The 25,444-nt window shown below is 30.1% G+C and overlaps 2 protein-coding genes across 2 annotated transcripts; both read left to right on the forward strand.

The window, feature by feature from the left end:
* The first annotated feature begins 22,503 nt into the window (after window positions 1-22,503).
* LOC136080190 (uncharacterized) lies at window positions 22,504-23,758 on the forward strand. Its single transcript, XM_065796804.1, has 2 exons — window positions 22,504-22,519; window positions 22,680-23,758. The coding sequence occupies exons 1-2, from the start codon at window positions 22,504-22,506 to the stop codon at window positions 23,756-23,758; spliced, it is 1,095 nt and encodes a 364-aa protein (XP_065652876.1).
* A 386-nt stretch (window positions 23,759-24,144) lies between these two features.
* Window positions 24,145-25,188, forward strand: LOC136080191 (zinc finger MYM-type protein 1-like). Its single transcript, XM_065796805.1, has one exon. The coding sequence runs from the start codon at window positions 24,145-24,147 to the stop codon at window positions 25,186-25,188; it is 1,044 nt and encodes a 347-aa protein (XP_065652877.1).
* Window positions 25,189-25,444: the final 256 nt, after the last annotated feature.

Here is a 25,444-nt window from a genome sequence, read left to right on the forward strand (position 1 = left end):
TAATTATATTGAATTTCATGTCTTTTTTTGAATTTCATGTCTTTTTTGCTTTAAAATGGATTTCATCAATAATATGCTTTACTGATTTTAATTTCTTTTTCAATTTTTTTTCCAATTTTCTTTTTCCAAGACAAGCTAATGTTTTATTTTTCAGATTGAGAATCATTCAATGAATCAAGGCAAGAATATTTTGTTATTACAGACATTGAAACTGTTACTAAATAAATTTCAATTTATATTTCAACTGAGCATTAAAGTCTTATGTACTCTAATAAAATATCACATCCGCCTAAAATATCAGATCCTCCATAGAAAAAATGAAAACGAGAATGCGCTTTCGAGTTATTGCACTTAGAAGTGTTTTAAGTACGTCCGAAACATTCAAGTACATAAACAATGTAGGGTAAACTGACCTATTTCTGGCCACGTCCTAAATCGTTTTTATGAATCTCGTTGCGTTTTTAATGTAGGGGAGAGGGGGGACCCTTTGAACGAGAGTAGCTTTGAAAAAATGCTATGTGATGATAATATTTACCCTTGCAGCTGTCACCTGTTTTTAGTAGTATTTTTCTTAACTTAATTTGTTTTTGAGGACAAATCGTAAACATTTCGATGTAAAGTTGTAAGATTTTCCTGACCACGTTTCTTACTTGTGAGATGTTTAATGTTATTTATAAGATAGAATAATTCATAACATTTACAATTAAGCAGAAAATATCAATACTTAAGATAATTTTGTTTGAAAAAATCATCGTTTATTATTTAAAATGCTGTTGGGGCAGTTTTGAATAATTCGTTGATAATAATGGGGCAGTTTTGAATAATTCGATAGAATAGTTCATAACATTTACAATTAAGCAGAAAATATCAATACTTAAGATAATTTTGTTTGAAAAAATCATCGTTTATTATTTAAAATGCTGTTGGGGCAGTTTTGAATAATTCGTTGATAATAATGGGGCAGTTTTGAATAATTCGATAGAATAGTTCATAACATTTACAATTAAGCAGAAAATATCAATACTTAAGATAATTTTGTTTGAAAAAATCATCGTTTATTATTTAAAATGCTGTTGGGGCAGTTTTGAATAATTCGTTAATAATAATGGGGCAGTTTTGAATAATTCGATAGAATAGTTCATAACATTTACAATTAAGCAGAAAATATCAATACTTAAGATAATTTTGTTTGAAAAAATCATCGTTTATTATTTAAAATGCTGTTGGGGCAGTTTTGAATAATTCGTTAATAATAATGGGGCAGTTTTGAATAATTCGATAGAATAGTTCATAACATTTACAATTAAGCAGAAAATATCAATAATTAAGATAATTTTGTTTGAAAAAATCATCGTTTATTATTAAAAATTCTGTTGGGACAGTTTTGAATAAAACGAATGGGGCACCTTTGAACCGTTTAAACTTCTCGCACTTTATTGCTTGATTATTACGGCCTAAATTTTGATTGTCTAATATTAAAAATGGTTCAGAATCATAAAAAAAAGAGTGACAGAAGTCATAGAGGAAGATATTAATAATGCTGTTCTTCAAATTATTAATGGATAAATGAGGCCAAGCAATGCTGCTAAAATTTATAATATAAAACGTAATACTTTACATTACAGAATAAAGAAGTATAAAAAATTATCTAAGACCAAGCTTGGTTTGACAACTAAATATACTGTTTTACTCTTAATGGATAATCATGAAAGCCATTGTATATTAGATGCCTTTAATTATTGCTGTGAAAACGGAATGGTAGTTTTAACATTTCCTCCTCACTGCACTCTTAGAATGCAACCTTTGGATGTTGCAGTTAATGGTCTTTTCAAGCATAAACTGTTTATTTCTCAGAATGATTGACTTGTATGCAATCCAGGAAAAACAATGACAGTACATGATTTAGTTGGCATAGTGACACCAGCATATACCACAACATGTATTGCTAGGAATATTGTTGCAGATTTTTCCACATCTGCAATATATTCTTTTTCACGACTTGTTTTCTGCACTGACAACTTTCAAAGTGCTGAAGTAACTAATCGCCCTCTGACAGAAATATTTAGTATAGCTACCTTTGATAATTCACATCAAATTCCTATTACACCTGAAGACATAGTTATGCAAAAACAAGATTGTATGATTAATTATAAGGATAATGAGCAAAAAATTACAAGCAATGCCTTACAATCACAGCACACAATAACACATGAATCAGTAAGACCATATCCAAAAGCTCTACCTCGTAAAAAAACTAATAAAGGTAGAAAAAGTGGGAAATCTAAGATTTTTACAGACACCCCAGAAAGAGGAGAATAAAAAAATCTTATCTTTTACCCAAGGCAAGACTTGAAACATAATTAGGAACTGAAAAACAAGAAACTTACAAAACTAGATCCTCAAAAGCCAAGCTAAAACAAAAAATACTTTAATCTATGTTGAGTTATCTTAACTTTTAATTATTTTGATTTTTTACACAGTTTTTTTTTGAAAGTTTAGATTTTGTTGCTTGTAATGATTCTTTAAAAATTATTTGAGGTTTATTATATATATATATATATATATATATATATATATATATATATATATATATATATATTCTTTGTTACATTGTTAGTGTTTTTTAAATGTTCTATAATACAATACCATATTAAACAATGCACTAACACAAACATTTGTGCTTTTGAAGTGCAAGATTTTAATTAGATCAGTTGATGCTTTAATATTTTAACATAACCCTTGTTTTATCTATAGCTACTAATAGAAACTTAAACTTTATCCATAACCATTTAAATAATTGGGTTTTTTTAAGTTTAAAGTTTAGTTAGTTTTGTTAGCTTTTTTTTAAGCTGCTTCTATTTACAGCTTAAATAGCTTTATATAACTTTTGTTTGATCATTTCTCTAAAGTGATTATAAGATTAGATTGTATTTAAAAAAAAACTATTTTTACTATTAGAAACCTAAACTTAATGAAATTTAAAAGTAAATCAATGCTCTATTTAAAAAAAAATGTAATCTCTAGTTATTTCAATTTGCCAGAGATAATTCAAAGCTGCCCCAGGTGTGTTGCAAGCTACCTCAGGTTGGGGCAGTATTGAACATTTTCACGCGTGTTAAAGAAATAAGAATTCTAACTTTTTATAGGAATTTTTAGCTCAGAATTTAATAAAACATTGCAGTTTTGTTCCTTAATCATTGTTTTGACTATTCAGAAAAAAGTGGTTAGATTAATTAAAATATTGATGTATAAAAAAAAGTTTAAAAAATGTTCAAAGCTGCCCCTTCTCCCCTATTGTTTATGAACTGGAATGTTTCGAACTTACTTGAAACACTTCTAAATGCCGCAACTCGAAAGAATATTCTCGTTTTCGTTTTTTCTATGGGGTATGTGATATTTTAGGGTGATGTGATATTTTATCACAACATGTGCTAGAAAAAAAATATGTGACGACGATCCAAGTTGGTTTTGAATTTTTTTAAAAAAGTTTCGCATGCAAACAAAAAAATTCACGTTCTGTTTCTAGGTTTTCTGTAAAATCGCAAACCTGGATTTGCATCTTTCTAAAGATAGCTAATCAAAAATGTCGAGTTTTGTGATATCTTGTATAACTGCATAACTCTATAACTTAAGAACGCCTAATAAAATGCGTAATGATTGTAAAGAACGTATTGAAAAAAATTAATAAGATACACTGTCGAGTAATTGCAGTTCAATTTGTTCAGATCGTTCTTCAAAGATCGTGATAAAAGTAAAAAAATGATTAGGTTTAAATACAATTCTATGCCAAAAGAATTTAAATATTTTTCGGACCACTTGAGAAAAGTATTAAGTTTAATTTCGTTTTTCCATTATATAAGCTATTTCTATAGGCTTCTTTAAGTTCTTAATTGCCAATACAGTGTGCTAGAAGGTTTAGTAACACAACTACATGCCGAATCAAGCGTAAAAATCAATGAGTAAACGCAACTTAAAGGTTCCTTCTAGTAGTACAATATAAAATTTAAAAGTTAAATGCATACACACACGCTTATATAAACAAACGCAAACACACACACATGTATACTATTTTTTAGTAACTCCCATGTTATATATCTCTACATAAGGGAGCGAAAACTCGACCGAATACCCGCGGGTACCCGTAGACGAGTAATTTTAAATAAATCTAGTTAAGCTTCGGGTCGGGTATTACCCGATTTAAACTACCCGAATATTATCCGTAGAAGTACTTGAAGATTGGGTAATAAAATTACCCGTAGAAGTACCCGAAAATTGGGTAAATTTTCACGCAATCGGGTATTTTCGTTCATTTTTTTAAATGTTTTTTTTATTATTGCGTTTTTTTAAATTTACCTTTATGTCAATTCTTTTTATATCACTTTTATTTTTTTTTATTAGTTCCACCCACTCTATGTAAGTAATAATTTTTAACTGATTAAAAATTAATACTTACATGGAGTGGGTGGAACTAATACTCCATGTAAGTATTAATTCCACCTACCCCATGTAGAAATAAAGGAATAATTTTTAATTAGCTAAAAATTGATACTCTTATGGAATAGGTGGAATTAATACTCAATTCTTAACAGCTTTTTTTTAAACATTGTGCTTTCACCTCTTAAATATAAAAGTAAGTAAAAATTTATTTTTTTAATTCATTTACTGTTTTACTTTATACGCTACCTGCTTTTGTTTCCTGGTCATCGGAACTACCCGTATATCGGAACTACTCGCTAGTCGAGTAATATAATCAGGTATCTCGTGCATAAATAGGCATAAAATAAATGAAAATATGAAAATTTTACTTTCATATTTCCATTTATTTTATGCCTATTTTTAGCCATAATATATATGTGTTTTTATATATTTGTATATGTATATATAAATATTTTTATATTTTTAAAAACATATATCTATATATATATATATATATATATATATATATATATATATATATATATATATATATATATATATATATATACATATACATATATATATATATATATATATATATATATATATATATATATATATATATATATATATATATATATATATATATATATATATGTTTTTATATTTTTATTTATGGCTATTTTATAAAATAAAGAGAAGCCCATACTTCTTATTGAGTTCATATATTTTTTTTTTATGCTAAGGCCTTCTCTTTTTTTACTAGTCGGGTAGTTATATTGGGTAGCAGGTTTTAATACGCCACCTGATTTTAATACGCGATCATCAGAACAACCAGAAATACGGAGCTACCCGCTAGTCGGATAATTTTAAAAAAAATTCAAGTAATATATATATATTTTTTTTCTTTTTATAAACTTTTTTCTTTTCTTTTCAAATGACCAATCCATCAAAAATATGGGAATTTTTTGCTAAAGCCAATGACGGCAAAACCACCTGCAAAGAGTGTCATAAAGAATTTACAGCAACGTAGAGATGTGCAAGTGTTTTGCGCAAACACCTACATGCAGATCTGTTTACAGAACTGAAAAGAAAATATGCATATAGAATGAGGGCTAATGACTCTTTTGAGGTTAATTCTGATAATTCTGAATTGCAATCACTAATTGGACCATCTAAACCACAGCACCCACTCACCAAAAAGCCAAGAGAAGAACCGGAGAAGAGGAAAGCCCAGATTAAAAAGGTCTGGGATGAGGATAATATTCATCAAGTAAGGCTGATCACAGACATCACTAGGTGGGTGGTAGAAGAGATGAAACCATTTTTAGTAGTGAAAGCTAAAGGATTCATTTGCATGCTCAAAAGTGTTACTTTAGGTCAATAAAACGAAACTTCAACACATACACTGAGTTGCAGAGCAATTTCAAAAATCTATAAGTATATGAAAAAAACAATTATTGAGTTATTAAATGCAGAAAAAGATGGATTTGAAGGAATTGCCTTAACATCAGATATCTGGAGTGCCGAAACAAATCTTTCATAAGCTTGACAGGACACTACTTAGACAAAAATTTCTGCCTGAGAAGATTCCTTTTCACAATGAAGTATTTTCAAGAGGACCATACGGCAAATAACATTAGCGCCAAGATAATAGATATGGTTCACGAAATAGAGTTAAATACCAAAACAGTGAGTTAGATCACCATTGTTACAGACGGCGCTGCAAACATTCAAAAGGGATCAAAAGCAAATAGTGACATTGATACCAGCATGTGGTGCGTCGACCACAAGATCCACTTGATTACCACGGGTTCACTAGCGGCAAAAGACAAGGAAAAGAAAATGTAAATATGTCCACAATGGAATCAACTTCACAAAAAGATGACGGATTTGGTAAACTTTTTTCAAAACTAAGGAAAAAGGACGATCAATCTTGTCAACAAAGCAAAGGCCCTTAAAATGACAACAACTAAGTTGGTACAGAACTGTCCGACGTGCTGAAATTCAGGCTTAGCCTAGCTGGAATCAATAATTGCGCTTCTTTCATGGAGCAAATAGTTGGGCCTGATGGTGATATATCTGGCTCAGAATTGAAAAATTGATGCCAGACGAATCTGAATTAGCAAAGTTAAAACCATCATTAGAATTTTGAAGTTGTTTGAAGCATTTTCAAACTCTGTTTCTGCCGACAAGACAGTAACCATCCATAAGGTTGTACCCATGATTGTTATAATAAAGTTAGGACTTAAGATAAATCAAAAATTAATGAGGGATCTTTTAATCCAAGAAGCTACAAACTACTTTTTGCTGCAGATTGACAGAAGATTCCCACATTGTGGAAGTGTACAGATGGAGTACACTGTGGCCCATTTCTTGGATCCCCAAGCAAAAGGAGCAATGACAGTAAGACTAGACCGTTATGACCTAGCGAGGAACACCCTTGTGAACACACTGAAAGACCTTGTTGAGAGAGACTCCACACTGCAATCCACACCATCTGAAACCTCATCCCAAAACGTAGATTTCGCTGACTTTTTGGATCCTGACAGTTTGATGGCTACTTTGTTGGATAATCACCACACATGAAGGTATAGAGCATCATATACGCACAAAGGAGGGAATTCAACTGCAAAAGAAAACGTAATAAAGGATGTAAAGAAATACCTTGGTGATGCACCAGCCGAGAAAACAGTGGACATTTTGAATTTTTGGCGGGTCAATGCAAGCAAATACCCAATGCTTGCTAGGCAGATTCTGGCTATCCCAGCCTCATCTGCTTCTTCTGAAAGAGTGCTTTCAAGTGCAGGGAACATTTGCGCTGTAAAGAGAACAAATTTGAGTGTTAGCAAAACGGAGCAGCTAGTGTTTATGAAGGAGAACAGTAAATTACTGGATGAAATTTCAGATTTAAAATGACCAAGCTATTTTAAATTTTTTGCTAATCCTGAAACTTGAACTCCTTCAGTACAAATATTCTTATTTAAATTTCTTTTGACGAAGTAAAAATACCCAAAGCAATACTCAAATGAATTGAGTTTTGTTTTGAGTATTTTTACTTCTTCGGGTATTTCTACGGGTATTTTCTACGGCTATTCTGCGGGTATCAAGGGTATTAAAAACAATCGGGTATTACCCAATTTAAATAGAAACGGGTATTTTATAACTTTTGGGTAATTACCCGAATATTTAAATTCGGGTAATTTCCCGAAATATGTTTTATTTTTATTGTTGCTTACTCGTATTTTGGGCCTCGAGCTTATACATATATATATATATATATATATATATATATATATATATATATATATATATATATATACATATATATATACATATATATATATATATATATATATATATATATATATATATATATATATATATACATATATATATATACATATATATATATATATATATAAATATATATATTTATTTATATATATATATATATATATATATATATATATATATATATATATATATATATATATATATATATACAGGTACAAATTTGGTTCCGCGTTTTACGGAATCATGTTTTGTGCTAAAGTTCTGTCCCACGTTTAATGAACTTTTTTTAGGTAACGTCAGATAAACGTGTTTAAAAGGTGTTTCTTCTTAGCATCATGTATAAAGTTATTATTATTGTTTTTGAAAAAAAGAATAATTAAACTTAAATTTTATGTGATATTTATGTGTAGTTGGTAAATTTTGTATTGAGTTGGATGATATTGAAAATTAGGTTGTTGTTAATATTGATAAACTTTATATAATAATTTTTTTAATATAACTTCATATTTAATTTTAAACTTGCAAATATATATATATATATATATATATATATATATATATATATATATATATATATATATATATATATATATATATATATATATATATATATATATATATATATACCTCAAAACCAAAAAAAAAAAAAAAATCAGTGAAAATCGGCCTTAAAAATTCGAAAAAATTTTTTTTTAGTGATAAAAACAAAAACTTACAGTGTAAATAGGCTTTAAATATCGACGACCTTGTAAATCTCGATTTGTCGAAAATGAGCCTTTGTTTTAATTCTCTAAAATTTATATCAGCATTAAGGTAGGTTGATTTTTGAATTCGACTTACCTGTTCCCTCAGATAGCTGGAGTTTTTTGATAAAGAACTAATTGAAATTTTTAACAAAGTTTAATCAACTTTTCGCATTAAGGTTTATAAGTACAAGTTTTTTCGTTTTTTGCAGCATTCGCAATTCAAAAGAAAATAGAAATTTTTGCAAACACGGGCAAAATTTGTTTAGAAAAAAAATCGTATACAAGCGAGTGCACAGTGGGCCAGTAGGTGGACAAAATGGGAAAAATTTTAGTTGTCTAATCTTGAAAACCTATTTAATTTTAGTATCTACATATATTAGGAGAAATCTATTGATAATTTATTTATATTAAATCCCTTAGTTACCAGGACTCTAAGCATTTGAATATTGAGATAAATTAAAAAAAATTATAAATAAGTAATTAACGGTGACATCAACGTTGTGTTATATTTCAATTACATCTACGTTTTTGAAACAAAAAATTAGTACATGTTATTCTAGAGTATTTAGAGATAAGAAAAACCAATGTGTGAAATAAATTTGTCATAGCATGTTATCTCAGTTATACTTTGAAAATCACAGATTAAAAAAAAAAATTTATTAAGAAACTTATTTTTTGCCGCACAATAACTAATAATTACCACAATTTGCCATGTGTTGTCTTATATTTATTTGAGCTATATGATGCTTCAATCGAGTTTTAATTGATTGCTCGTCCCCTTAAATCCCCGTTCAGATTTTATGTATGTTTTAACTTGGTTGCTATGGTACTAAATTTTGCATAGCAACAACTCATTTTTACATTAACGTTGTTTTAACAGTATTTTACTTGCGCTAAATACACAATATTGGGGGTATGTATTAAAATGAGATTCAGAATTCTTATGAGGTTAACTTTTTTTGGTTACTATGGATACCTTACTTTGCATAACATAGCAACAACATATTTTCGGTAGTTGTTAGTAATTTAATTACTAACACTGACAGTAATTTAATTACTTTTAATTTTAATTACTAACACTTGTAGTAACTTAATTACTAACAAGTATTAGTAGTTCCGGCGGCATATATATTATAACATTTTACTTTTAAATACAAAATACTTGTTACAATAATTATTTAGATATGGTTTTGTTAAACTTAGACATTCATAATTTTCTCCAAAAAAACAATCTTAGTATTTCAAAACAAAATATTACTGAAGATATATTAAAATTTATTCAGCCAAAATTTGCTGATTTTAAAGACGTTGATTTTAGACATGCTGTTCAACGATTTGTTTACTTGTATAAAAAAAAGTGGAAATCTGCCAACTATACTGTGAAAAATTTTGAAAAAAAGTTTGTGAACTGGCTTAATGAATAGTTAATTGTCAGAAAAAAAGAAAATGAACCAACTGCAAGTAGACGTGGTCGAAAACCAGTTGCATTTGATAATAGTTCTAATAAAACTAAAAAACGGCGTGTATCTTGTTTAATTGAATCTCATTCATCCAATGAATTATTTTTTGCTGCTAATAAAAAATTTAGAGATGAATCTGTTGTTATTGCTGCCAAGAATGTTTTAAATATATCAAATACAGATAAAGCAACTAAATATTCAGCAGACGAAGCACTGGCTTTAATAATTGATGCAAGTCTGACAAAAGCTTCCTATCAATTGATTAGAAGCGGAGCCTTGGAGAAAGAATATAACATCTACCCCGCTTACAATGATGTCAGAAAATTGCAAAATTGAAATGTTATCCTGCGAACATAACAGTGGAGGACTATTCAGCTTCAGTTCCTTTAAAAGATTTAATGACTCATACTTTGCAAAGAATCTGTGCAGTTCAGGAACCTGTGCTAAGGCACTTGATATTGAACGACAAAGCAATAAAAACAATGACACTAACGTGTAAGGCTGGTTTTGATGGTGCTACTGGCCAAAGCATTTATAAACAAGTTTTATCAGAACCCGACATTAACAGAGATTTAAAGCGTGAAGAATCATTATTTATTACTTGTCTTGTCCCATTGGATTTGACTGGATTTAACAACAGCAACGAAAAGGTGCCTATTTGGAGAAATCAAAAGTCGTCCTCCACAGCCTATTGTAGACCCATAAGATTTGCATACAAAATGGAATCCAAGGAACCTGTGATTGAAGAAGATCAGTACATTAAAAGTGAGATAGAAAGCTTGGGTATGATTTTATTAGAGGTTTGCGGATCTTCTATTGAAGTGAATTGTATTATTGAACTTACAATGATTGATGGGAAGGTTCAAACAATATTATCTGAAAAAAATAACTCATACCAATGCTGTTCAGTGTGTGGTGTCTCTCCAAAAAATATGAATAGTCTTGATATCCTTAATATAGATTATACTAACAGAGAGTTCAAATATGGTCTTTCCAGTCTTCATGCATGGATTCGATTTTTTGAGATGTTATTGCACATTGCATATAAAAAAGAAACAAGAAAGTGGCAAGCAAGATCTAAAGAACACAAAGAAAAGGCATCTGTAGCTAAACAAAAGATTCAGACTGATTTTATGAACAAAATGGGACTTGTTGTTGATTTCCCTAAAAGTGGTGGTTCTGGAACAAGTAATGATGGCAATACCTCAAGGCGTGCTTTTGTAGCATATGAACAAACAGCTGAAATTCTGGGTATTGACCAAAACCTTATATTCAGATTTTACATTATCTTGGTAACGCTCTCTTCAGGATATGAAATAGACTGCTTAAAGTTCAAGGATTATTGTTTTGACACTTTTAGACTATATGTGTCCCTTTATCCATGGTATTACATGGCTCAATCAGTTCACAAAGTATTGATACATGGACATGACATAATTAAAAGCCTTACATTACCCATCGGACTTATGTCAGAGGAAGCTCAAGAGGCTAGAAATAAAGACTTTAAATCTTATCGCGAAAATTTCAGCCGAAAAACATCCAGAAAAGCAAGAAATACTGATCTTATCAATAGACTCCTAGTTTCCAGTGATCCTGTTATTTCATCATTGCGTAAATCAACATCACACCAAACAAATCATAAAGCATTTCCTTCAGATGTTTTACAATTACTTAAACAATCTTCAAACGATATTATTGTTTTATAATTTTTTGATGTAATTTAAAATTGATAACGTTTTCTTGCACTATTTTTTGCTTTTATTATTCGTAAAACATTATTTACCTAAATACTCAATTGTTATTCAATATAGGTGGGTCAAAAATCCGATAAGATATTCAAATATCAATTTACCACTTTGTAACTAAGGAAAGTATCCGGTAACTAAGCAATATAAGTATCCATAACAACTAAATTTAAAAAATTATCACTTTCGTAAGAAGTGTGATCTCATATTGGTACTCATGCCAAATTTAGTGAATATAGCACTTATAAAATATCTGCAGATAACAAAAGTAGGTTGTTGCTAAGCAAAATAAAGGTATCCATAGCAACGAAATAAAAAAATATTACCTTCATAAAAAGCGCAGACATCATATTAGTACTCATACTAATTTTAGTGAATATAGCTCTAATATTAAATTAGTTATGAATTTTGTCCAGTAAAAGTGCATTCTGGCCCACTGTGCAGTGGGACAGAATTCACTTTTACCGGACAAAACTTATACAACCTCTTATAAAAAAGATTTAAGGACCATTTTTGCACTGTTTACTAGTTTGAGGATTGCGGTTTCAATGGTGATATTAGTTTTATTTTTGGGTTGCTATGGATACCTAAATTGCTTAGCAACCACATAATTTATTTACCATGATAAAGATAAACTGGACTAAAGAAACAACTTTATTGAATTACTCCCATACTACCACATCCAGTATTATCATACTACAAATGTAGTGGTACTTAGGATTTTTTTATTTGGTTGATCGTGATACCTGAAATACCTGGCAACGGTTCATCTTGCATTATTACAAATAACATATAATTTATAAGTAATTTGTAACATAGTTACAAATTACTTATAAATAGATTTTTTCAGATGTATTAATATCAAAACAAGTTAAAACACTAATCTAGACTTACTGAAACCAAATTACATAACCATTTAGAATAAAATACCCATAATGTTTTTGCCACATAAAATTGGATACATCAGTTAACTTGTAAAAATTATTATTATCGACCAGGCGGACATTCACGGATTATAAACCAAATTTATATTAATAATATACATATTAAACAATGTATTTCAAGTCTTAAATTACTGGACCACCTAGGACCGTAAAAGTATTGGATAGTATAAGTAAAATTTGAATTAAAAAAAGGACTTCAAATACGCCGTCATCTGAAATCATTTTATTTGACATAACTTACGTGCTAAATAGTGTGCAATAGCTCATTTGAAAGACAATACTTGATTTTATTAAATTATGTAATTAAAATATGCCGTATGCTTCAAAATAAGTCAAAATAGGTTCAATTGCCAAATTTGAACCTGTTTTGACTTGTTTAGGTGTTCCAGAACAGAGTGTAATCAATGACTTTAGTTCTGATCAAAGGTTGTTGCTTGAATATGTGTGCTGTATAAGTTCAAGAAAATTTAAATAAATAAACATAAAAGTTAATCTGTAGTTTAAATTCACATAATTACTTTTATTTGTTACTCTAATTTTACTTTATTTTCAAAAGGAAAAAATATCTTTGTAAATTTAGGTGCTATAAATCCAATGTATGCTAATTATAAAATTGGTCTGGTTAATGATGTCATTTGGCTGACATTAGCAATACGAATTTTAGTTTTGTACTCAAGAACAACCTACTCCAATTCTTAAAGAAATTGTAAAGTACATACAAACAGAGTATGGTCCTACTTGGTTTGAAATTAAGAAATCTAAAAACTTTACTGAAGACCCAAGAATTTTACACACAACATTGAAAAGAATAAAAACTTTTAATCAACCTATGCAAGACGTTATACTACCTGTTGATTTAAGAAATGCCTATTGTCTTCTCCCAGAAAACTTTCTTTTATCTTTCCTTGTAAATTATTTGGAAGATGAACAAACTAGAGCAATCAGGCAGATACTAAAATATCCAAACGGTCCACCAGCTGCCCCAGTTAATAAAATCTATGGTGGCATTAGAGTTAACAAAATTCCTAACATAGAAAATTTGAATATTGAGTGTGTTACATTGAAAGAGCTAGTTTCTGATTATCAACTATTCTAGGAACCTCCTGCTACTAGGAGCTTATCTCGTCAGGAACTTCATATTATGATTGAATGCAAACCAAATCCTAGTTAGACTTTCCATTACACATTCAGTCTGTTGAGCGTGATGTAAAGCTTGTTTCTGAAGTTTTAAAAAAAGCTAATTCCTTACAGAATAGGCTTAGCATTAGGAAAACAAAAAAGTGGAATGAAAAGAAGAAAGTTTAATTCTAAAAAAGATTATGATGCATAAATATTTATTTTTTAACTTTCTCCACATCCCATATTTTGTAATGCATATTATTGAAACGAATTATAATATTAATAAATAAAAATGCACGCACTTGTTTTAATAAGTTTTATTTTACCCAAACCAAGAATAAATTGTTTTAAAAATCTATTATTTTGTTCGGTATTATTTGGCACTATTGTTTGATCGTATCTAGGAGGAATCTAAGACAGATCTGGGCTGTAAGACCTTTGCACTCATGGAGCTGAAGGTTTTTTGATAGCTAAACAATTTTCTTAGCCTTAAGCTCTTGATCGGAATATAAGGTCGTATAATTGGGTTTAGTGTGTTAAATTTAGGTAAAAAATTGAGTGCGCTGTGTGTTTTATTTTTATAATATTAAAAATATAAATTTCTTTGAAAGAAAAATGAGAAGAGAATAATTGTTTTAATTGAGCTATCAATCTAACTTTGTTCATATACTTCAACGTTTTTTTATCTTCAACTTTGTTTATATATCTTCAAGATTTTACGTTTAACTGTTGAGGATCAAATTCTGTTTTCCTTCTTCTCCTTCTTTTTCTACCATTGGTTGCTGCTCTAATGTATTGTATAGCAAATAATATGTAGTATATTTAGCATAATAAAATGTTTTATAATTAAAGTAGTATAATAAGTTTTATAATATATATATATATATATATATATATATATATATATATATATATATATATATATATATATATATATATATATATATATATATATATATATATATGTTTTATAATTAAAGTAGTAAAATAAAGTAGTATAATTAAATATAATTAAATTAATTTTATAAATGTTTTATAATTAAAGTAAAAAGTAGTTAATAGAAACTAAAATTGAATTTCTATCGGTTTTTAAATGTAACTTTAGTGATATTTGAAAATTTTGTTAAAGATTTGCTTGTTGTAATTTGAAAAAAACATTCCTAATTTAAACGAGGAAAGAGCTCAAAAAAAATCTATTTCTCGTAAAAAAAATTGGAAAGTTATAAAATCACTTTTTTCTCAATTGTTACATAAATTTTTATTTAAACTGATGTTTTTACTGAATTTTTCAGATGGTTTCCGAAAAAGTTTAATTAAGTAGAAAAAAAAAAGTATGATGGTACCTATTTTCTGACACAGTTTTCTAACTATCTAAGGGCATGGCAAGTGAAATTTTTTAAAAAAGTACAAAATCGACTTCCCTTAATCAGCATATTAAATCCTATTGAATTTATGATAAAACAGTTGTTTAAAAATGCGCATTTGACCACAAGCCGCACTAGAATTTAATAGTCTTAGGCGTGTTTTGTAAAAAATATTAGTTTGGACTTCAACTTAACTCAACTTTTTTATAAAAAATACTTATATAACATAAAAAAATTCCGCCTTCCCTTTTATTAAATCCCCCCCCCCTCCCTCCCTTATTACCAGATCTGGTCTAAAATTCCCAGCCCCCTTCCTTTTATTCCGCCCCTCCCTTGTTTTAAGGACTCGAGTGTATAGCATTTTTTAAACAGAAGAAATTAAAAAAGTACTATGTTACTCAGTCTGTATAATAGTACTAAATTAATAAGTTGAAGGGTTTCTACAACTTGTTAAACAATTGATGTTAAGATATTTAAGGAGAACTGACCCACACATATTTTGCGCTCCAAAAAAAGTTTGCTTGTAACAGTTACTTCAGTGTAATTATACAAACAAAGTATGCGCATAGAAGAAAATGCAATTCTATAGGATCATGAAATGAACCTGATTAAATTATTGACTTTGCTTATTTTAATAATGTGAGATGGGCTTACAGGGGCGGATGCAGTATTTTTTGATAGTTGAGTTACTACCTAACATGGAGGAAAATCCAAATATTTTTATTTTTAGACTTATATTAAATAAGGACGCTTTGCAAAAAAATTGAGATGGTTAGAGGCTGGGAACAAAATACCCCTAAAATTTTCGCTACACCTGCCCCAAACGTGAGTGCAACAAATTGATAAAATACCTTTTTTTTTTCTTCTCAACCAAGGTTATATTTATCGATAAGTTTATATTTATCGATAAAACTAATTTTCTAAAATAATCTCTCAGCGTTTAAAAATGATGGTTTTATAAAAATTGGGACACATGCGACCCTAACAAAAAGATTTTAATGAAATTTTTAATAATCATAAAGAGCACTACTCCTAGGAGAAATTTACAACAGAATCTAAAAGACTCTTATTACAATTAGAATTTATTACAACAGACTTCAAATATTTATTATTCTAAATTTAATTCAAAATAGAAAAAAACAAACGTTGTTATGATTACTAAATAAATAGAGTGAACTAAGGTAAGAATAAACGGTTTAGCTTCAGATTCAAATATTTTTTTAAAGAAAAAATATTTTATGTTTACTTTTTTTTTGTTTTAAAGAGAATTTTTTACATTATATAAATATATAAAAATTAAGAAAAAATGTTTCGAAAATCTTTAAAAAAATCAGTTTTTATGAAGAAAAAAAACGTTTACTTTTCCCCTTATAATTGGGGAAAAGTAAATTAGTTAATTTTTGATAGCAAATTTATAAGATATGAAGAAAATTAAAACTAAATAAGGATATTGAGAAAATCAAACAAAATTAATTAAAAATAAAATGAAAACTAATCTTATTAGAAGTTAAGTTTACAAAAAACTAATTCAATCAAATCTTCGAAAAAAACTATTTATTAATTAAAAAAAAGAGTTGTTTCATCGGCATTTTTTCATACAAAAAAACTCTTCACCAATTTTGTATTTTTTGGGTAAACACGATAGACAAACCCAAGACTTGCAACTAAAAGCTTCACATTGGTACCACATTTTGTTTTGAGTTGGTAATGCTTCTTCCTAAACTCTGCGACTCATTTTGCACCTCTTAATGTCTTTGTCTTGTCTCGGTTTTTTTGAACGTTGCACTTGCTGAGTTTCATCTAAAGCCTCACTGAAATGAGTTTTGTGTTTCTTTAATTGATTTGACTTTTTGGCCTCATTGTCTTGCTTTAGTTCCTCGAGCACCTCAGATGTACTTAGACACTGGCCTTCAACACTCGGAATGCTGGCTTTTCTAAGTTGTTTGCGTTTTATGAATGTAAGTACAAGTTATTTTGTTCTAAAACATTTTAGATAAATATCAAAAGGCTGTAAGCTCGATCAAATTCATTTGGATTTGTTACAATTTCGAATTTTCAAATTTGAGTTCTCAAATTCGAAGTGGTCAAAATTTGTCAAATTCGATTTTCAGTCAAATTCGAAATTCAAAATACTTAAATTTTTTCAAATTCAAATATTATTTTTTCAAGTTTAATATTGAAAATCCTCGAATTTTTTTTTTTTTTTAAGTAAACTACCAGGGCTTTATGACTCATCAAGGGTGACTGACTGAATAAGTGCAAATTTTATACCTGCGAATCTACGTAAGGGCAAAGCACTTGCAAACACTGGCATAAGTGTGCCAAAGAAATTTAGAAACGCTGGCTTAAGTGGGAATCAGTTGCGAAAACAGGCAAATTGGCATAAATGTGAAATGGCATAAGTGCGCTAAAAGAATTTGCAAAGACTGAATTAAGTGTTAAATTTCCTTTTAAATCGAAATACTGAACGGGGGTGGAATAGGTTTCGTAGGCTGGAAAAAATTTCTTTTATAAGTTTAATATATTTACAAGCGCTAATATGATTTTAGGGCAATACTCCACTATTTATTATAGGTCGTCATTCTATCGCAACTATCTCTTTAAACAATAAATTTTTGAGTTCAAGCATTTATAAAAGAACGAGGGAGAAAATAATATTTATACGAGATCACTGGGCGTTATTCCTGATTTTTAGAAATGTTTTTACATATACAATTGACAAAAGGAACAAAAGGATCACTTTCCACATTTTTAGATAAATCAATTACTTTCAATGCATTGCATGCTATTAGTTGGTGGAATTCCATCTCTGTTGCTTGAATAGGTTCCAGCTCTTATGCTTGAAAATATTGTAGTTTGGCTGGTTGAAAAAGATACAGTCTTGGATTCAGGGTTGCCACCGTTATTTAAGAACAAAATTCCCTGATTTTCCCTGATTTTTTCGCTAAAATTTTGTTTTTTTCTCCCTGATTTTTTACTAAAATTTTGCTTTTTTCTCCCTGAATTTTTCTGATTCTTACCCTTAAATTTTGCTTATTTCCCCCTGATATTTCCAGCATTCAAACACCTAAACTTAACATTAAAACTTCTCCATTAACCCCAGAGCATTTTTACGTCTAAAAAACAGACATTATAATCCCCCAATGAGTAATGAACCGATCTATTTGTTTCAAAATTAAAATAAATAATCAAATACTTTAATCAACACATAAAATTATTCTTTAAAAAAAATCTAAAAACTACAGCAGAATCCCGTTAACTTGAACTCTAAAGGGATATATATATATATATATATATATATATATATATATATATATATATATATATATATATATATATATATATATACCCATTTGTCCAATATAGGAAAATGTTACAATTGTTTTAGAGAAATAACTAGGAGAATGTCCGAATTAGGCTGAGCTCTCCGAGTTTTTGAAAATGTTTGACTTATCAAGATTTTGTGACCTATCTTATGGCCCTCCCACCAAGGGCTTAATCAGGGTATATTTAAAACGGATATGTTCAATGGGCATTGAAAATCTGTCAGACTTAGGGTACAAGATAACGAGATTAAAAAAAAATAACAATTAAGATTGGAAATGTTTTTAATAACGAGCAATGTATTAAAAATTCAAGAGTAAATAATCACAAGTTATAATAATTAATTAAAAAAGACTAACAAAAACTAAATGAGTAAACTAAAAAAGTAATATTGTTAAATACTGAAATGTTTGAAATAAAGATCAAACAATTTTATGTTAGAAAAATATGATTATTTGTTATTGACATCTTTTTTTTTCTTATGCAATATAACTAAAGCCTCTTCAAGCATCTTTATTTCTTTTTCATGTTCCTCACTTTTTCGCTTACAATCATTACCTTTTGTAAGAAGTTTCATTTGAGACATATCCTGCTGTTTGCCAGCTTCCTTGGTAAATGTAATGAATTCCTCATTGTATGTTTTACATACTTCGTTCAATACTTTTTGCTTTTCCTCAAGTCCCAATATTTCAATATTATCTAAAAGCTTTATCGCGCTATTTTGTTTTTCTTTTGCTTGAAATTTTTTATTTTCCTCCAAATAGTTTTTATATTGTAACGAGGCACTACGAACAGCCTTTATCATTTCATTGTTTATTTCTATTTCGTAAGCCCTTAATTTGTTTGATACCATAAAATCCTTGATAGTGCGACGAGATATAAGTGACTTTTCTTTCATGTTTTCGCTGAGCATATTCCTGTTAATACTGAAACCTGTCTCAATTGATGCTTGCCCATGACATAACGTAAAAACAAATATCAAAACTTTTGATAAAACTTTGTAATCTACACCAACTTTAATGGTTTCAAAATAAAACTTGTCTAAACGATTTCCAGTGTGAAAATTTTTAAATGCGGGTAAAAGAGTAGCTGAACTTTCCTCTAACAACTTTGAAAATTGTATAAAAGCCTAATCACATTCATTTGAAGTAATATGTGAGCAAGAAAGAATTAGAGGTAGTATGGATTTTATCTGATGAAGAAGATCAGCTTTTTGTTTAAAAAGAATTGACACTGGACTGATGCAACCAGTTGCTTTCAGAAAAGAAAATCGATTCAAACTTCTTTCGAATATTTTTTCCAGGATTCCAATGATAATGAGACGGCAATCTTTCATGAATCTGTTGATGACATCCTGAGATAACGCATCCTTACTCTCAATTCAATAATGTCATGCTCTGCAGCAAATCCAATTGTCATTAATTTTAATGGCAGAAAGTTTTCCTTTTTAGTGAAATCAAATTTTTGAAGTTGTCTGCCATTGACGATGCTGCTAAGGATATCTTGTTTTATAATCAAACCCATTAAACTTTTAACAGTTGAGAATAAATCTTCAAAAAGAATGGGAATCATTGGGCATCGGTTTGATGTCTCAGTAAGATTTTCTGCAACAAACTAGCAATTTAACCAAAAACCTTCAATTTAATCTAAGTTAACTTATCTTTTATTTTCCCTAACACTGCGTCATAGCTCTTGCATTTTGGTTGCTTACTTTTAGGAAGAGTCTCCCAGTACTTGGTTATTTTTTTAAAATTCTCCCAAATTAAACAAAGTCTATCAGCAAATTTTCGGTCTTCAACCCAGCGTGATGAGCAAAATGCATGAGGAAAACTCTCATGCTCAGTAACAGTTACATATTTAGCTCTTCTAGCTAGAGAATCATGAAAAAGTTTGTATGATGCTTGCTTTAACTTTCCTATATTCCATTCAACAGAAAGAAAACCTGATTTGAAAGCCCCATGTATTACATGAAGGTTACAAGTCCCAACGTTAAGAAGTTTAGGTAGCTCTTGACTGAGAAAATCTCATTTTAGCCCTAAAAACAATAATGACTATAGTAAAAAAAATATATACATATCTAATTGTTTTTTAAACCTAAAAATATTCGAATTTAAAACTTGAATTTCAATTACCTAATTTTAGCTTAAATGCTGTTGTCTTCTTTATCAACTTCCTCAAAAAATCCATGATTCAAGCCATGTACTAGCTCAAATTCATTCTCCTTGATCATCAGCTCAATCATTTCCCTGTAATTTGGAATTTTTGGCAAGTGTAAGTCCTTTGTAAAATGGGTGGAGAATTACTCCATAAGCATAGAGCTTGTTTTTGGTCACAAACCGGAAATCTCTTTTAAGGTTTTGCAGAATACTTTGGTCTCCTCGTTGATTTTTGGTTTATTGAGTTGAGAATTTAGATAACCATCGGTATTAAAAAGTTTTGATACCACATAGCAGATGGTTGGTTTTTTGTCAGAAAAAAATAATAAAGACATCAATCTTGGTGAGTGGACTAATGATGGCAACAATCTGAATAAAAAATTATTACAATTATTGATAATTTTTATCAACTAATTTATACGAACCACGCCCCTAATTTTCTTAAAAAAGGCTTAAGCAATTTTGAAATTTGGAGGCCCTTGGAGACAAGTGGATTCTAAATTTTGGGACTGAATTATAAGGAAAAACATTTTGTCCCCTTTCAATGCAGACCTGGTCTTCTTTACCCCGTGAAATAGGAACTGATATTCAATGACTAAATAATTCAAAAAAAAAACAGAAAAAAAAAATTATCGGAAAGAAATTAATTACCAGTTTTAACGTTTTAATCATTCTTTCATTGATTGTTATCCTGACACACTCTTTCTTGATCCTTTGTTGATCAATGCTGCTTTTGTGAGTTCTTGATGACAGTTTTCTGAATACATCAACAGCATTCTTCACTTCGGGGATACTGAGACACTCAGTCACCACAAGGTTAAGTATATGGTCAAAACACCCAAGGCCTTCTTGAATTTCCTTTGTTAGCTTTGGGATGGCTGCTAGCATATAAGCTGCATTATTACTTGTGCAGGTCTTGTGGACATTTGATGGAAGGCCTATCATCTCACTAATTGTCTTGTCAAGAAGTTCAGCAACGTTTTGAGATGTAGTCTACCCTCTGCACTTCCACAATACACCAGAAGCTTCTCTAGGGTCCAGTTCTTTGAGATATAGTGAAGTGTCAAACCAAGGAATGGATCAAAGTTTCTAAACAAGAAAATACATTTTCTTTTATATCAAATTTTTTTACTAACAGGTCGTTCTATGTTAATCAAAAGGCCGGTATTTACCTATAGTATGACTAGGCTGCGGCCTAGGGCCCTACGACTTTCAAAAAGTTGTCATTTCTCGTTTTATATACAAAATCATTGCTATTATATATCATTATATCATATCATTATATCATATATCATTATAAAATCATTTTCATTGCTATTTAGTAAATTGAAACATTTCTAAATAAATTAAAGAGTAAATAACTAATTTAAGTTGAAAAAATGTTAAAATTCATGTTGGACGAACAAAAAACTATATAATGAAGAAGAGTATTGCAAAAATTTAGATTCTATGGAGCAGGGCCGTACCAAGGGCGGGGCCAGCCGGGCCGCGGCCTGAGGCGCCAAAATTGGGAGGGCGCAAAATTCCCCAAATTAATTTATTTATTTTCACATTATGAAACTAATTTGCGTGGCGTCACTTTAATGTTGATAAGAAAATTAATTAAAATTGTGCCTCCTGACGAACTTTAAAATAAAAGCTCATTTACCAAACAAAAGAGCGCCCTTAAACACTAAAAAGTTGTATTTTCTGAACATTATTTTTTACAATGAATCGTGCAAAAAAATTATCTGGTGCTGAATTTAAGAACGACAATTAAAAACCAATAATTATTTATAATATAAACAAATGATTCATTAAGGATCATATAAATTAATTTAACGCACGCATTAAAAATTATTCTAAAAAGAAAAAAAAAAAAAGAAAAAAAGAACTTCGAATTTAAAAAAAAGAACGCTTAATTTAAGCGGCTTAAATAAAGAAACAAATGAAATGAAAGCTAAAGAAAGTAAAGTAAGCAAATAATAATAAAAATAAAGAGGGAGAAGAAAAGAAAAAAGAAAAAATAAATAATAGAAGAGCGCAATTAAAAAATAAAAAGTTGTATTTTCTGAACATTATTTTTTACAATGAATCGTGCAAAAAAATTATCTGGTGCTGAATTTAAGAAGAAAAGAAGAGCCGTCTTGAAAGTGACGCAAAACTAAGAAATTGTTTGAAGAAGTGGTTGGTAACAAACTCTTCTGTGGAGAAACAAATTATTTCAGAGGATATTTGCAATGAAGTTGATAATGATTCAACAGCTGATGTTGCTGCTACATCTTTAATTACTGACTTAAATTCATATCATCCATTGGAATTAATTGAAGAGGAGATTTTCATCGGCCAAAGTCAAGACGAATTTGGACCAAATGATTCAGAAGCACAAGAAGATAGAAATTCTCAGCTTTCCAAACCAATTGAAATGGGCAACAGTGAATTTCCTCCTGAAATCTCAGAAATTTCAGCAACCTCAGGAGAAAACTTTCAACACAGTGATCCAGCTACATGGCCTAAAATGACAGATAAAACAAGGTGCTTTTTGATTCAGCATGGGCCGGAGCAAGAAAGAAGAGAATTTTTCCCAAACACACTTTGTGACTTTGACAACAGAATGCGACACTTCAGCTCAAAATGGTATGAAAAAATTCATCCCAATGGTGAAAAAATTGTTCGCTTCTGGCTGCTGTACAGCAACAAAAAAGATTCTTTGTTTTGTTTTTGCTGTCTGCTATTTTCAACGACAAAAACCAACAATTTTTCAGAAATTTCAAAAGGATTTTGTGACTGGAAAAAACTAAACCCAAGAATTCCAGAACACGAAAACAGCAATGAACACCAAAGATGCTATTCTGATTGGAAAAATTTGGAAAAAAATCTCAAGGAAGGAAAGACCTTGGATTCTGATCTGCAGAGAGTTATCAACGGAGAGATGAAAAAGTGGAGAGATATCTTGAAAGTGATTGTAGATGCAATTTTGTTCTGTGCCAAGAACAATTTTGCCCTTCGGGGTTCAACAGAAGTAATTGGAGAGCAAAACAGTGGCATCTTTCTGAACTTAATTGAGCTGATAAGCCATTATTATCCTTTAGTGGCTGAACACGTTGCATCCGTTAAGGCTAAGAAAACCACAACATCCTACTTTTCTCCTCGAATTCAAAATGAGCTGATTGAATTACTCCAGATGCCTCCCACAAAGAGCAGATGACCCAAATAATCAGGTATGTCCACATCACTGAGGAAACCTGTACAATTGAGGAAAGCTTTGTGGACTTCATTGAATCTCACGAAAAAACTGGAAAGGGCCTTGCAGCTGAAATCACCGAAAAACTGGAGAAGGATGGCCTGAGCATTTCTGATTGTCGGGGCCAAGGTTACGACAATGGAGCCAATATGTCTGGAAAATATAATGGCGTCCAAGCTCACATCCATTCTCTAAATGAGTTTGCAAGATTTGTTCCATGTGCAGCTCACACTTTAAACCTTGTTGGTGTCCATGCTGCTGAAGTTTCTCCACTCATGATTGCATTCTTTGGAAAAGTTTAAGCTATCTTTACCTTTTTCTCAAGTTCTACCTTAAGATGGGAAAAACTGATGAAAACATTGACCATCTCACTAAAGGGAAATAGTGATACAAGATGGTCTGCCAAAAAAGAAGCAATCATCCCACTACACAGACAAATAAAAGAAGTTCTTCAAGTTTTGGAATCCATAATTCACACTCCCAAGACAAATGCTGTCTCAGTTTGCAGTGCAAAAGAGCTCATCATTCAAATTGATTTCAGTTTTCTGTGTTTGTTGGATTTTTGGTGTCAAATTCTTTCTTTAATTGACCGAGAAAACAAACTGCTTCAGTCTAAAAACATTTCAATTGACATTGCAGCAAAAAAAATGAAAGGACTGAAGGCTTCCATTCAGAATCTGAGAGATGTTGGGGTGGACAACATTATCAAAGCTGCTGCAGAAACAGCTATCCAAATTGGAATTGAAGGAGACTTTCCTATAAAGAGAAACCACAAAGTGAAGCAGATGGCACTTTATGAAGCTAAAGATGACTTTTGCCGTTTGTCACCAGAAACAGATTTCGTATCCCAGTGCAACCTTGTGTTTGACAGCATTCTCACACAAATAGAGCGGCGGTTTAAAGCTATGTCTGCAGTATCCTCAGATTTTTACTTCCTCAGTGGACATTCTCTCTCCAAAAGTTCAGTGGATGAACTCAAGACTAAAGCCAAAAATTTGTCTAAAATTTACAAGGCAGATTTAGATTCTTCAGATTTCCAGTCAGAAATGGCAAGCTTTAAATATCAAGCTGCTGCCATGATGGAAAACTTTGAAAAATCTAGCCCGACGGACATTTTGCAGCTCATTCATAAATACTCATTGACTGATGCTTATCCTAACACGGCAATTGCTATTCGCATCTTCCTCACCTTACCAGTTACAGTTGCCACGTGTGAAAGAAGTTTCAGTAAACTTAAGATCATAAAAAACTATTTGAGATCAACAATGGGCCAAGAACGTTTGTCTTGTCTGACAGTAGTTTCAATTGAACATGAAGTGCTCAACGCACTTGATTTTGATGATGTCATTAGTTACTTTGCCTCCAAAAAAGTCAGAAAAGTGACCTTGAACTGAAGTTTGTGAAACATTGGTGACAAATTGTTTTTTTAACTTGATGCGATAAATTTTGTGATCAATAATTAATTTTCATGTAAATATATATATATATAATGTGTTTTTTGTATATTTTTTTGGGAGGGGGGCGCAATTTTATTTGCTTGCCCAAAGCGCAAAGTTGGCCTGGTACGGCCCTGCTATGTAGCCCAAAAAATTCCTGAAAATTATAAATTTAATTTACTTTTTGATTTTGACGAAAACATTTTGCAAAATC

Source organism: Hydra vulgaris, chromosome 05, assembly GCF_038396675.1.
Source record: "Hydra vulgaris chromosome 05, alternate assembly HydraT2T_AEP".
NCBI classification, from domain to species: Eukaryota; Metazoa; Cnidaria; class Hydrozoa; order Anthoathecata; family Hydridae; genus Hydra; species Hydra vulgaris.

Bases quoted from the DNA above. Each gene is read 5' to 3' on its own strand.
- LOC136080191 (XM_065796805.1), top strand. From the start codon at position 24,145: ATGAAAACATTGACCATCTCACTAAAGGGAAATAGTGATACAAGATGG.